The 15,486-nt window shown below is 35.5% G+C and overlaps 1 protein-coding gene across 4 annotated transcripts in view; it reads left to right on the forward strand.

The window, feature by feature from the left end:
• ZNF148 (zinc finger protein 148) overlaps positions 1-15,486 on the forward strand; it is a 121,288-nt gene that overhangs the window by 68,304 nt on the left and 37,498 nt on the right. For all 4 annotated transcript variants that reach the window (XM_081832492.1, XM_006738410.3, XM_081832502.1 and 1 more), the window contains one exon: positions 8,544-8,669. In XM_081832492.1, the coding sequence (XP_081688618.1) occupies positions 8,544-8,669 (126 nt within the window). The remainder of the gene's footprint in view (positions 1-8,543; positions 8,670-15,486) is intronic.

Genomic DNA, 15,486 nt, shown 5'->3' on the forward strand with positions numbered 1-15,486 from the left:
TTGGTAATCTCAGTAGACAGAGCTAGGAAATACATGTATGTCTGCTAACTCATACATGCACACACATCTCTACTCATTTCTTTATGTTGGTAGAGTCCAGGCATCTCTATTAAAAGCGATTGAATGGAGAAGAGGAAGAGAACACAAAGTATAGTTAAGATGTATCTAGGTCAGCAGCTCTCAAAATTTCTGGTCTTGCATGCAACCCTTCTAGTCTTAATAAATTTTGAATGCTCCTAACAACTCTTGCTTATGTTGGTTATATATATCATTATTTACCATTTTAGAAATTAAAACAAATTAAAACTTTATTAATTTGTAAATAACAAATCCCACTGCAAGTTAACATAGAACATACTTTTAAAAAATTATATTGGCAAATCGTTAGCTAACCTGTACCCACCAATTGCAGTATGTTTTTGCCTTCTAAGCAGAGGCTGTCTTTCTTTTTTAATTTATTTTTTTGTTGAAGTATAATTGGCACACAATCTCACATTGTATACCATTGTTTCAGGTGTACAACAAAGTGATTCTCGGCAGCTCTGTGTGTTATGCTGTGCTTAACACAAGTGTAGCTACCATATGTCACCATGCAACACTATTACAATACCATTGACTATAATCCCTGTGCTGTATCTTCTATCCCTGTTACTAATTCATTCCATAACTGAAAGCCTGTACCTCCCACTCCTCTTGACCTATTTTGCCCATCCTCCCCCCCCTTTCCTCTGGCAATCAGTCACCAGCTTGTCTCTGTATTTATGGATCTGTTTCTGCTTTTTTTGGTTTGTTTGTACATTTGTTTTTTAGATTCCACATAGAAGTGAAATCATATGGTATTTTTCTTTCTCTGTCTGATTTATTTCACTTAGCATAATATCCCATAGTTCTATCCAGGTTGTTGCAAATGGCACGATCTCATTCTTTTTTTATGGCTGAGTAATACTCCATTGTGCGTGCATTTAGTGCACATCTTTATTCATTTACCTAACATTGGACACTTAGGTTGCTTCCATATGTTGGCTGTTGTAAATAATGCTGCAATAAATATAGGGGTGCATATATCTATTTAAATTAGTGTTTTTGCTTTCTTTGGGTAAATAACCAGTGGTGGAATTACTGGATTGTAAGGTATTTTAGTTTTAATTTTTTTGAGGAGCCTCCATACTCTTTTCCACAGTGGCTGCACCAATTTATATTCCACCGACAGTGCATGAGGGTTTCTTTTTCTCCACATCCTCACCAACACTTGTTATTTCTTGTCTAAAGGTTCTAGCCAGTTTCATAGATGTGAGGTGATATTTATTTTTTTCATTGTGGTTTTGATTTGCATTTCCCTGATGATTAGGGAGCACCTTTTTTGTGTCTGTTGACCATCTGTATGTCTTCATTGGAAAAACGTTTACTCAGGTCCTCTGCCCACATTTTAATTGGAGTATTTGTGGGGGGTTTTTTTGTTTTGTTTTTGGTATTGAGTTGTATAAGTTCTTTATATACTTTGGATATTAATCTCTTGTCAGATATATCTTGTGCAGATGTCTTCTCCCATTCAATAGGTTGCCTTTTCATGTTCTTGATGGTTTCTTTTCCTGTGCAAAAGCTTTTTATTTTGATGTAATCCTTATAGTTTATTTTTGCTTTTGTCCTTGACTGAGGAGATATATCTAGAAAAATGTTTCTCCGGCCAGCTGATGTCAAAGAGGTTGCTGCCTGTGTTTTTGTCTGGGGGTTTTATAGTATTAGCCCTCACATTTATATCTTTAATCCATTTTGAATTTATTTTTGTATATGGTGTGAGAAAGTGGTCCAGTTTCATTCTTTTGCATGTAGCTGCCTAGTTTTCCCAGCACTATTTATTAAAGAGACTGTCTTTTCTCCATTGTATGTTATTTCCTCCTTAGTGATAGATCAATTAACCATATAATTGTGGCTTTATTTTTGGAGTGTCTTTTCTGTTCCACTGATCTATGTGCCTGTTTTTGTGCCAGAACCGTACTATTTTAATTACTATAGCTTAGTAGTATATCTTGAAATCTGGGATTGTGATACCTCTGGCTTTGTTCTGCTTTCTCAAGATTGCTTTTGATACTATATGGGGTATTTTTGGTTCCATATACATTTCAGTATTATATGTTCTAGTTCTGTGAAAAATAACATATAACTTTTTTTTTTTAAAGATTATATTTATTTATTTGAGAGAGAGAATGAGAGAGAGAGAGCATGAGAGGGGGGAGGGTCGGGAGGGTCAGAGGGAGAAGCAGACCCCCCGCCGAGCAGGGAGCCCGATGCGGGACTCGATCCCGGGACTCCGGGATCATGACCTGAGCCGAAGGCAGTCGCTTAACCAACTGAGCCACTCAGGCGCCCAACATATAACATTTTTAATGAAATATAACCTTGTGCTCGCTTCAGCAGCACATATACTAAAATTGAAATATAACCTTGTTTTCTAAAACAAAAAATTTAGAGAGACTTTGTTTTACAGTTTTATTAATATGTATATTACCTGGCTTACTATAATATAACTGGATTCTCACATTCGCTAATACATTCACTCTGTGGTGACATCACATGTTAGCTTCTGAAAAATGCCACTATGTATTCATGAGAGGAGAGTGGGGAAAACCGTCATGATTATGGAAGCATTTCCAAGCTCATGGACAACCAAAAAGGGTGTCGGGGACCTTCATGATTTTATGGAAGTTGAAAGAATGGAATGTCCAGGTAGGATGGGGGGAGTCAGCACTGTCACAGATAAGATAACTTGATTTGAGCACTTCATCTACTTCATCTTATAGTTATCTAATTTATAAGTTGCTAGCGTAGCAGCCAAAATGCAGATTTATCATAAGAAATGTAGAGAAACAGACTAGAATATTTGCTGTGAAGTATGGATCCCTGAACCCTTCAAAATCAAAAGATAACTATGGACCTTGTCAAACCCTGACAAATGTAGCTACATTCAAAATTTTGAATGCAGTCGTGGGTCAGGCAGAAGGGAAGGTTATAGTTCATGAATCACACAAAGGCCTGTTCCGTCAGTGTGTTCCTTCCTCTCCTTGCCCTATTCTGTGACTTGGTGAGCTTGGAATTAGAAATATTCCTATTGACCAGCTACATTTAACTGTTCTTGCCAAAACTACCCTGGAAATACACACACACTCTCTCTCTCTCTCTCTCTCTCGGTCTTAACTTTCTCTTTTCCAGACTCCAGGAATATTCCCCACTATTGCTAACATTCTTTCTTTAGGCAGTATGTTTACAGTACAGTTAATTGTGTTATATCTTTATTTTTATATTCAAACACTTGTTTTATTTACAGTCACCTTGATTTTGTTTCCTAGATGCAATACTTTGAAACAGTTCCCTTCTAGTGATAAACACATCCTTTTTATATGGCTGTGTGTACTACTTTTACTCTCAGGAATAACCATTTCTTTAAAATTTGGAGGCAGTTATTTTGTCGGTATTCTTATAAAAGAATTATTCTGTATAACAGATTATTCTTTGTAAAAGTTTGGCCATAAGAAGGAAATTGTTAGAAAAATTTTGGTTCATGAGAAATGATTTTATAGAGGAAATGTAAGTGTGCTTTTAGGCAGAGAAGATGTAGCTGGTAGAATAAGGAAGATTATTTTAGAAAGGCAGTGAAACAGATAGGTAGGAATTGAGTCAGTAGCACAGAGTAGAGAGGAAATTGAAAATTGGAAGGAACATAATGGCTCTAGAAATAAAGAGGAGAGGTCGTAAGGACAGCTACTTCTGCCAAGTGACCTTTTCTTTTCTGTAAAGTGGATCATATAGCATCTTGAAAGCTGAGCTGGGGAGAATATAATTGATACCATGGGCAACAAGGAGCTATTGTAGATTCCTCACTGGGGAGATGATAAGAAAACAGTTTTTTGTTTTTAAGATTTTATTTATTTGAGAGAGGTGGGAGAGAGAAAGAAGCGCACGCGTGCATGCACAGGACCAATGGGGAAGGGACAGAGAAGAGGGAGAAGCAGACTCCCTGCTGAGCAGGGAGCCCATTGCGGGCGGGGCTCAATCCCAGGACTCTGAGATCATGACCTGAGCTGAAGGCAGACGCTTAACTGACTGAGCCACCCAGGTACTCCCAAAAACAGTTTTATATTTTTTCATGGGAGAATATATGAGGGAGATGATAATGCCGTTAGGCAGCAAGGTTGATAAAGTTAGAGTGAAATGGATTTTGCTGGATATGGATGTAGAATACTGAGAATGAAGAAAAGGAAGAGTCTAAAATAAACCTTCTTACCTGGGAGTTACGGGTAGAGGGTCGACTAAAATGTGCAACCCAAATGAAATACTTATTCATCATACACTATGTCTGGCAAATTTATTTTAGTACATTTCACATTTGTTATATCACTTATTAACATTATTAAGTCTGGAAGAAAGAAGTTGGGAAGGGTAGCAGGGTTGGAAGGAAAAAATAAAGGGATATGTATGATAAACCTGCAGCTCTGATTAAGTTTCTTACTTCATTCATGAAGACTTTTGCGGTTATTTCCAATCTCATTAATTTTTCCTTTGATTCCTGCCCTTATTCCCTGTACCATTCATTTAGGTTGAACCTAACATGTACTATTACTTGAATTGCTAGGTGTTTTTTTGTTGTTGTTGTTATGCATCAAAACTCCGCATGTACACTTTTAAGACCTTTAGAAAGGAGACCTTATATTTAGACTGTATTCTTGGTATTTAGAATTGTGCTCTGTACATATTAGAATTTTAGTAAATTTAAAGCTTTTGTTAAATTATTTTAGACTGAGTTTAGCACATTGCAGGCACTTAGTAGCTGTTGCACGAATAAATGAGTAAGGCTATTATGGGAAATACCAAAGAAGAATATCTTACTTGCAGATACCAAGATAAGATACAAGTGCATGAAATAGTGAAATATAAAAGTAGGATAGTTTGTCTACTTTTGGGACAGAAATGAAATAAGTCTTAAAAGAGTAATTTTGGATTCTGGGCTCCCTTTATTAGTGATCATGGGAATCAAGGGAAGAGTTTTTTTTAATGTAGAGAGGCCTCTTTATATTTAAGGTCAGGAGAATGAAGTGAAAGAGATCAAAAATGAAGAAAACATCAGGATAATTAAGAGATATATTTTAGAAGTAGCAAGAAAGAACCAGCATGGGCTGTGGCAAGGGGTGAGGAGGTACGACATTATAGGTCTCTACCTCTTCTAAAGCTGTTGGGGAAGAAGTTAGAGTATGGAAGGTAGATATAACATGGGAGTCATGTCTGACAGTTTCCCTAGTCTCAAAGTGAGAGATCTAGAGGGGGCTTCAGGTGCCTGATGCCTGGCTTTAGTCAGATCTTAGGAAAGGAAGGGTAGTTAGGCTGATTGATGGTTTGATGGTATTTCTGGGTCGGTAGTGAGAACAACATTGAAATTCAGGTATGTAGGCATGAAGTTGTATATGGGACAAGGTGGAATGGTAAAGCTTAAGTGAGGAAGAAACCAGAGTCTTTGTTTTTTTAATCTGATGTATTTCCTAGTCTCTTGGTTTTCTTTCCTTTTCTTTTTTTCAAAGATTTTATTTATTTGTCAGAGAGAGAGAACACAAGCAGAGGGAGACCAGCAGGCTCCCCGCTGAGCAAGGAGCCTCATGTGGGACTCGATCCCAGAACCCTGGGATCATGACCTGAGCCGAAGGCAGCTGCTTAACGGACTGAGCCACCCAGGCGCCCCTGAATATGTTTCAAAAATCCAGCAAACCAGTCTTTTCAAATATCATGTACCTGCAGATGCTGCTTTGATTAATTATACTTTGGTTTATTTTAGGTGAAAAATAACACTGAGAACTTGATTTTCTTGTAAAGACAGTTCTCAAGGAATGAAAAGACAATGTATAGATGAATTCTTGTCTCTTTTGTCATGATTAAGAGGTTTTCACGTTTTGGGGTGCCTGGGTGGCTCAGTCGGTTTCAGCATCTGATTCTTGTTCTCAGCTCCAGTCTTGATCTCAGGGTGATGAGTTCAGGCCCCATGTTGGGCTCCACGCTGGCCGTGGAGCCTACTTTAAAAAAAAAAGTTTTCATGTTTTTATAGATTATAGTTGTCTTCTTAAAGCCAAAGAAGACTTAAGTTTTCTCAGACTTTTTTGCAACTCACTCTTTCTAGCTGACTTACTATCATACCCATCCATCTCTTTATGGTTTAGAGTTACCTCCATCTTTTCTAAGCACCTTAGGCTGGATCTGTGTACTTTAGTGTGTGGTTATGTTATATATAGAGGAGATTAATTTATTCCATTTATGGGTAATAAGCCTGTTGGTGCACTCTAAAAATGTAACTTCCTGTGTGCCTGACATTCACAATGTTTTGATTCATTGATACTTCTAGGTTTGAGGCTGGGCTTTCATATGTTAAAAGTGTGCCTTATATTTGAGAATGCTAGTACAAATACTTCTTTCCAGGGATGCCTGGGTGGCTCAGTCAGTTAAGCGTCTGCCTTCTGCTCAGGTCATGATCCCAGGGTCCTGGGATCAAGTCCCACATTGGGCTCCATGTTCAGCGGGGAGCCTGCTTCTCCCTCTGCCTGCCGCTCCCCCTGCTTGTGTGCTCTCTCTCTGACAAATAAATAAATAAAACCTAAAAAAAAAAAAAAAAAACCACTTTCCATATATGTGGAAATAACTGAAAAGTTTAGATACATTTATTAATCTTTTTCACTGTTTACACATAAAGGCTCTTCCTTGGTTTGTGAATATCTGCTAATTGCAGAATTTGTGAATTTGTCTTATACTCTACTTGGCACTTTTGCTAAAAATAATTCCTCTGTTTCTTACTGCTGCATGCTAAATTTTCATGGTTTCTTTGCAATTTAGAAGCTGATGGAAATACTGGAACTACTTTTTGGTGCCCCTGCAAAATGGGACAGAGCAATTCACCAGCTGCTTACATAGTCTGTAATCATCTCTGCTGTCTCATACCCAATCCAAGTTTTGTATTTCAGTACACATCACTTGAGAGGTGTTAACATGTCTGTATTCCAAAGCCTTGTTGGTGGTGATTTTACCATTTTATTTTATGTTCCAAATAATGATACCAAAAGAAGCCATAGGAAGGTTTGCTAGTACTATTCTATAACCTGATAGAAAGAATTATTAGCCTAGTAAATCATTTACATCCTGTTTTTGTGCCAAGATTCTTCTTGATTTGTGATTCTTATACTGCCTACACCTCAGGAATTTATGAAAGCTTCCAGTTCCTTATTTTGTCAGCCTGAAATCCCTGCCTTATGTTGCATTTTCCTCATGAACCCCTTCTACACAGCTGTCTTCCAACTTTACACTGTGAATCTGTAAGATGTTATAATGTTTTGCACCATTCTTTTTAGTGTATGTTTTGAAAAATGTAGCCACTACTACATGATACTTCCTGGATTGTTATTAAGGAGCTATTTATTTATTTTAGCTTATAAAGAACAGAGATTTATTTCTCACAGTTCTGGAGGCTGGAAATCTAGGATCAGGGTGTCAGCATGGTAGGGTGAGGGCCCTCTTCCAGATCGCAGACTTCTTGTGTCATTACATGTTGGAAAGGTCACGGATGTTTAATGTGGTTCAGAACCTGTTGAGTTGAAAGGTTTTTTAGTTTTAAGATTCTTGTATTTTCATTTCAAGGATAGATGGAAAATGTACTATTAAAGAGCAGATGACTGAGTATCATCAGTTGTGATGAGAATTGGCACTACCATTACTGATCTAAGAACCTTCATGCGTTTCTATTTGTGTGTGTGTGTGTGTGTGTGTGGTTTTTTTTTTTTTTAGGACATGCATCTCATCTGTGAAAACAGATCTGAAGATGGGATAACATTTTGTAGTTTTTGTTTGTTGTGTAATTAGTATCCTGCCTTGTACATAACAGTGGCCTAACACTGTATGCAGTTCTAGAAACATCTTTATTTGGTGATGGTTTGGTGTATAGGCCAGGAAAGTACAGGCTAAGCTAAGATATTGTCAGGGTGTTGAGTTTAAAGATAATTAAATTTTCATTTTTTGTCTTACCTTTCTTCTGACGTGATTACATTTTAGAATTTTGTGTTTCCTCATATTTTATAAATCAAGAGAAAGCCTACTGTGAAGTCTGAATACCCTTTTATTCCCCAATATTTTACTGATTTTTGGAATTTAAACCTCTTTTTGTGCTTTTAACTTCAGTATCAGTTTCCTTAAATGTGGGAGTGAAATTGATCTTATTTTGTCCTGACTTCTACTTTATTCTTTGGTCTTATAATCCTTTCCCATGATATCTTTAGTCTTCTTGTCCAGATAGATTTTTGTAAAATCTTAGTCTATTCTTTAGTTGATATACTCTTGACTCTTACTATTCTATTGCGTATTAATGAACTCTTCAATACACTGTTCCGCGCGCACACGCGCACACACACACACCATCATTTTGGAAGCACCTATATGTAGGTTGAGCAAAGGATTAAACATGTAATGGCTTTGTCACAATGGACTTTTTGTTTATTTCTAAAATTGGCTTTTTTTTTTAACAGATAAGTGTAAAGCAGGAAATTACTTTTACTGATGTATCTGAGCAACTGATGAGAGACAAAAAACAAATCAGAGAGCCAGTAGACTTACAGAAAAAGAAGAAACGGAAACAACGTTCTCCTGCAAAAGTAAGAGAATATATTAAGGCGGTGGTCCCTAACCTCCTAGTTCCAAACTGTTGGTTAATCTTATGGGCAGGAACCTGGCTGCTGGACCATAAGGCAAACATAAAAATCTCATGTGGCTTAGTAAAGTTGGAATGTTGTATCAGAATCGCCAGGAGGACGGGATGCATGTCTGCATGGAGGTGGCGGGCCATTGGTTTTAATTTTTCCACTTTTTTCACCATGTCTTTTTTCTAAAGACAAACTTTTCTTTTTCCACGTCTCTCTTTTCTGCCCTTGCTTCTCATTCATATTAGTTTTACTTATTTTAATATGATTTCAAGAAAATTCAACACCAGTTATTCACCAGGGAAAGGTTGTGGGATACCTGTACTAGAATGTAAGCTCCACGAGGGCAGGGACTTCATATTATTCACAGTTGTATCCCAAGAGCCTGCGATAGTAGGCATAATAGACCCTTAAGAAATACTTGATGGGTGAATGAATAGATTAGTAAATAAGTGACCTAGTAAATACTAGTAGTAATTGCTGGCTTTTTTTCCTCTTTGGTATAGTAATAGTTGACTGTAGGTAGCATTTTGGTATTCCTAGGAAGTCTCTGAATTCTGAGCAGTATGTTTACATCTTTATAGTTATTTTTCATCTTTTGTTTTCCCTCATATAGTGAAGAAGGATTTTTTTTTTTAAGTCATAATATAACATGACCTTTTAATTTTGATGGCTCCTTATTTTTACATTTGTGATTTAGATTATCATCGTCATTATTTATATAATTAGTCTAGTTTTGGACTCAGTGATGTGCTGAAGCCAGCTTGTATTGGCTTGCCAGAGCTGATTGCTAAATTTACAGGAATTTTGTAAGCCAGTGCTAAAATCATTAGTAACTTAAAATTAGCCATAGTGAGAATATTTATAACAAACACGTCCCACCACCTGACTCCTTACTCTGTTGGTAAGCATTAAGAACATACCACAGCCTTTTGGGATATATATGTATAGCTACTATAGAAAAATTTGAAAAATACAGAGACTAAAATAACCTGTAGTCATATTGCCAGAGATAACTAACATAATTTTCTGCCATATTCCCTTTCTGTATTCAAATTTGTGTACATAGATTGATTGATTGAAAGTCCTGATTTTTTTTAACAGTGTGTAAGCAGTTTTTACATTTAAAGTTATTAATGGTTTTTATAAAGATTTTATTAGCTGCATAATATATTATTTTTTGATGTATCACATTATATTCGGTGATTGCTATATTGTTGGAAGTTGTGTTCTCTTTGCCTTTATTTTAAATCATGCTGCACTTAAAATATTTGTGTATAGATCTTCATGTGTTACTGAATCAATCATCAATCGGAGGGCATGAATTTTTCAAAAGTGTTCTTGACAGTGTGGCTCCTTCCAGAAATGTTGTACCAGTTACATTGCTACCTGTAGTGGACCTGAGGTGTGTCATGTCTGTCTGTACTTTCAAGTGTGAGACTTCATTTTCTGTAGCATAAGAGGGACATTTCATTATAGTTTAAATTTTAATTTCTTTAGTTACTGGCCATACTAAACTTTTTTTCTCCCATAATTATTGGCATTTTATATTTCATGTTTTGTGACGTCCCTCCCTGCCTTTCTCCTTCCCTTTGTTTTCTTGGGGTTAATTTTTTTCTCAGTGACTTATATGATACTTTTGTGTTGTTGTTTTTTTACATTAATGAATAAATCAAGTTTTTCATATATACAATACAAGGTTTTGAGAAAAAAATTATAATATTGCGATAGTGATTGTTACTTTGGATTTGCTGCTAATCTTTGGGGAATAAAGTCTTTTAAAAAAATGTACTACATTTTCCTTGGTATTTTATTGCCATTTTTTTTCTGGTACTATTCTTGAGTGTAATGTATCCTAAAATTCTGACTAAAACTCAGATTATTATCTTCTAGTAGGGTGTTATTTGGCATCTTTATTTGGTGCTATGTTCTAGGTGTTTCTAATACAGATCAGATTTTTAGAGGCTTTAAGCTATTTTGCTTGTCTAATTTGTAGATAAACTGATAATGTATTAAAATATTTCTAAGGGTATTACGTAAATATATATCTATATAATGACTAGATGAAAGATTTGGCCTATTTTAAGTATATTATATATAAGGAAATGTTTTGGGTCTTTTTAGGGAATTCCTAGGAGAGTGACATACCTAGAAATAATACATGGAAGATGAGGGTGTGAGACTAACAAAAACAATTATTTTTAAACTTTCCTGACACATTAAATGTAACGGAGAATGGTTGTGGACTGTTTTTAACACTGGTCTGCAGTCTCCAGATGAATGGTTTTTGTGTCTGGAGTATTAGAATTTGAGACAGAACCAGTGAGGTTTTTTTACATTTTCTCAAGCATGTTTTTAAAAATTAACACTTCATATTTTTCATTAAAGTAACTGTTTCTTCCTTTTTTGTAAGAAGAGAAAGAAAAGCTTATCTCATGTCTATAAATCAATGTATTGCTTGTTTTAAATTCCTTAAAAACAGTTTTAAGTTTCACAAAGAATTATAATTTATTATGCTTAGAAGACTCTACTCTCCCCCCAAATCTTTTCCAGATCTTGAATTTGCCATTATGAATATTTTGGGTGTGTGCCACCATTGTGTCATATTAGATTGGGGATCTATACAGAAAATATAACTAACATGATAGACTTCTGGTTAAAATATTAGAGCTTACATATCCATATAAATAAATGTGACTCCTTTCAAGATCAGCTCTGTAGTGAGAAGTACTGTATTGTTATGTCATCTTTAGCTGCCATGGATTTTAAGCAATAATTGCTTTCTAAGCCTCTATCATATGGCAGAGGTAGATTTGATACTGAAAATGCCAAAATACATTTAGCAGCATGTCTGAAGAAGAGGATATAGTCAAGCTTGGGAATGTTGGCTAGGTCAAGTTATTTGGTGCTATCATGGATTAAGCTTGTTTATGAAAGTAAGTTTTCATATAATAAAATCTTGTCCCTTTTAAATGTCAAAATTAATTTAATTTTAACAGCTTTGTCGGGGATCTTTAATGTGTTGTGTTCTTTTTAAGTATAGTGCATATGAACTATAATGTCTAGTCTAATGTCTGTCTATGTTGATGATGTAAACATTTTTTTAAAAATCATATGAATTATAATGAAGCCCTTTGGAAGGACTGAGATATTAGGGCTTTCCCCGCCTCTTACCCTGAACGCTCCTGACTGGTAGACTTTAAGTGTTTTTTTGATGCTTATAATTGCTTCTTGTCTCATTCCTTAATGACATGCTATTCTTTTTTACATTGCTATACTTAGTTCCATCGCCCCTTTGAATCTCGCTTTGTTGTGGATTAGCACTATATGGAGAACTAAAGTTACCAGAAATGTGTGAAAAGTTTTAGTAAACTTAATTCGTTCTCCATGCATTCATGTCAGTGGGTTTCTTCCTGGCTCTCATTAGAGTCACTGTAGGGCTTTTCCAGTTATAAATACCCAGGCCCCAACCCTGGGGATTCTTATTGAGGGGATTTCCATTTATACTTTAAAAGAGTCCAGGGCGATTGTGATTTATGTTTACGCTTGAGAATCTCAAGTCTTAATACTAGAAACTTCTGGAATAAGAAGTAAGGAATGAGCTATTACCACTTGACTTTGATATTGACTTGTTAGGTGTATTAGGAGGATTATTGAGTCAAAGTCAATGAACTCTTAAGATAATCTTTTTAAGAAAAGTATAATAATATTATCTTAATCCAGTATTGTATACATTGTATAGGTCTTTTCAAATGTCTCAGTGACTGAATGAGATAGAGCAGAGTACTTTTAATTCCTTACTTCTTATTCTGAAATGTATCTCCCTTTTCATCCCTCAGCAAACAGTTTAGATGCCTGTGATGTGCCAGCATCTCTTATCAGGTGCTGAAGAATGGAACTGTGTTTGTTTAATAGTTTAGGTGGTCCGAGTAGAAATTGATCATTCAAAGTTGTGCTGAACTCAGTAAGGATGAGAGTATTCCACAGATCAAATAGATTGTAGATTATATAGAGAATCCTTTCTTAGCAATTTATTATACACTATTGGTTTTCAGAAAAGATTTGTGACTTTGATATCAAAAAGATCTTAAATTATATAAATGAGGAAAACTTAATTAAAGGGAACAGAGAAATAGATATACCAGGCATGTGTCATACTTTCTCCTGTGTGTTGACTTGATTATGGAAGAAGTGGCTTTGAAGCTGAAGAACTGATTATAAGATGGGGAATGGAAGTAACAGAATAGTACTTAAGAGAAAAATGAAGATGAGTATTAGTAAAAGAATGTGTTAGTATTTTATTTATTTATTTATTAAGATTTTATTTATTTGTCAGAGAGAGAGCACACCAACCAGGGGGAGTGGCAGGGAGAGGGAGAAGCAGGCTCCCTGCTGGGCAGGGAGCCTGATGCACGGGACTCGATCCCAGGACCCTGGGATCATGACCTGAGCCAAAGGCAAACGCTTAACCGACTGAGCCACCCAGGCGTCCCTAATATTTTATTTCTCTAATTTTCTCAGGAAGCTATGTGTTTTGGGTAAATAATTTTTCTCACAAAACTGAACCCTAACTTTAAAAAATATTTTGATGCAAACCTTTCTTTAAATATCACATACTTTTTTGCCTAATATTTAGGAAACCTAAGAGAAATGACCTTTTCTAAAACTTAGGGTTATTATGCTGAACATTAGTTATTGTGCCATGCTTACAATACAGTGACTTTTGTGTTCTGGCACTGTCAAAAGCTTGTCATTTTAAAATGAAATTTGTAATGTATGAAGTCCAGTATGGACAGATAGTGAAAATTCTGAAGAATGAGAGTGACAGTGTGAGGGTGGGATATTAGAGGTAACTAGAAGGGTCAAGATATTGTGCTGGTTATTGCTGTGGATGGTTATGGCTGTGTTATTTTGTTGTATATCTTTGGGATGGCACTATTCTGCTTCTGATTGGATTTGAAGAATAAAGAGAATTATAGAAGATCTCATTCTCCACCCCCCCAGTTGCAGTGAACTGACTTACAATACAGGAGAAATTTAAATTATCTCTTCTATATTGTCTTTTGGGTTTTGGTAGTTTAGAAGATGCTTTAGGTTGATTTAAGAATATATGATAAAACCTATAATCATTACCTTAAAATAATTAAAATTATTTTAAAATAATTTTAATAGTACATAACAGAGAATGGAGAAAATAATTTCTGCCTTTTAAGACAGCAAAACTTTTCCTCACTGAAGAGTGTTAGGTTGTTCAGTGGCAGTGACCTTTGAGGAGTGAAAAATCTCTAAATTTAATAGAGCTTTGTTAGTGCTTTGCCTGATGAAAATTGATGTATTATTTAAGATAACCATCATATATAGTAGCTAGCTGGGAACAGATTTGGCTCAGAACAAAAAATAATGGACCATGAGATTAAGAAAGCAGATTAATTGAGTTCCATTTGGTTTTGAAATTTTTTACTAAAAAATCTGTTTTAAATTTGTAAACAGTTAAGAAAATCAAGTATGTTAAGTATTGTTTAGACTGTTATTAATTTCACCACTCTTGATAAAGCCTTATTGCTTGGTCTTTATAATATACCATATTTCTCCAAGAGTAGGAGTGACAGGAAGCAAGACAAATCAAATGGAGATACTATACCAGGCATTTTAGGACTTAAACCTTGAAATTTAAAATGTTTAGTTGTAATAGTGTTCATAAATTGAGGGGAAAAAGAAAAGCAGAAATATTTTATGGTACTAGTTAGAGTAGCAAGTGAGACTGCTAATCTCTAAGGCAGACACATTTAACTGGTAGATCACATTCTCCCAAAAGATCTTGAAAGGGTGTGAACAAGAACAGAAGCCATATCTATACCAAGGAAGAAAATTTTGCCTATATTAATGTGCAATTTCTTTTCCACTAAGGGCCTTTGTTCTTTAACATAGCCACGTCTCTGTGGCACTACTTAGTAACTTCGAAAAATTGAAAGGTATCACTTTTGGCAAAAATTTTTAAAAAGAATAAATTGGTGAGCCTTGAGGATGTTTGGTATGGGTAGCAGTCAGCCATGTCATTAGACATTTATAGAGTCTAACTATGTTCCAGATACCATTTTGGGCACTGGGGTTATAGTGGTGAATAAAACAGACAAAATCACGTGGTTATATTGAAAACAGATTACAAATTGGAAGAGCCACTGGTGCTCGTGTGAGGCAAGATGAATTTTACTTAGTGTCCTTTATACAAATATGTTTGTTATTCTGCCCCCCCCAAAAAAAAACACAGAGAAAGAAATATTAAAATGTCCAAGAATTTGATTTTTCTGTCTTTGAACTTATAAATGTGCTAGATTTTTCAGTCTTCTTATTCACAAGCCAGTGTTAGCTGTTTCATCCATAAAATCCACCTTGAGTTAAGGCTTGAATGCACAGGGAAAGGCAGCATTACCTTCAGTGCCAGAAAACAATGACCTAGAACTCCTTAACTCTTCATAAAAGGGCTTTGTACAGTCAGGGACAACATCCGTTTCACATTAAGTAACTTGGGCCAGATTTGTTCCTTGCAGAGACTTCCCTTGCAGTTGCTATGCCACAGAAAGCTATTGAGCTGCCATGTGTTTTGGCACTTGGATCTTGTTATCAGCATATGTGGAAAAAATACCTGGTGCTGTCTTGTTTTTAGTTCTGTTTTATATAAAATGTTTAACATCTTTTTGTTATTTGTTGTATGTTAGAAATATTTTGAATCTTCTTTGAAAAGATTTTGTGTTTTGTTTTGCATAGTGTTAAC

The sequence above is a fragment of the Leptonychotes weddellii genome, chromosome 1 (genome assembly GCF_054177405.1).
Source record: "Leptonychotes weddellii isolate Sample4059 chromosome 1, ASM5417740v2, whole genome shotgun sequence".
NCBI classification, from domain to species: domain Eukaryota; kingdom Metazoa; phylum Chordata; class Mammalia; order Carnivora; family Phocidae; genus Leptonychotes; species Leptonychotes weddellii.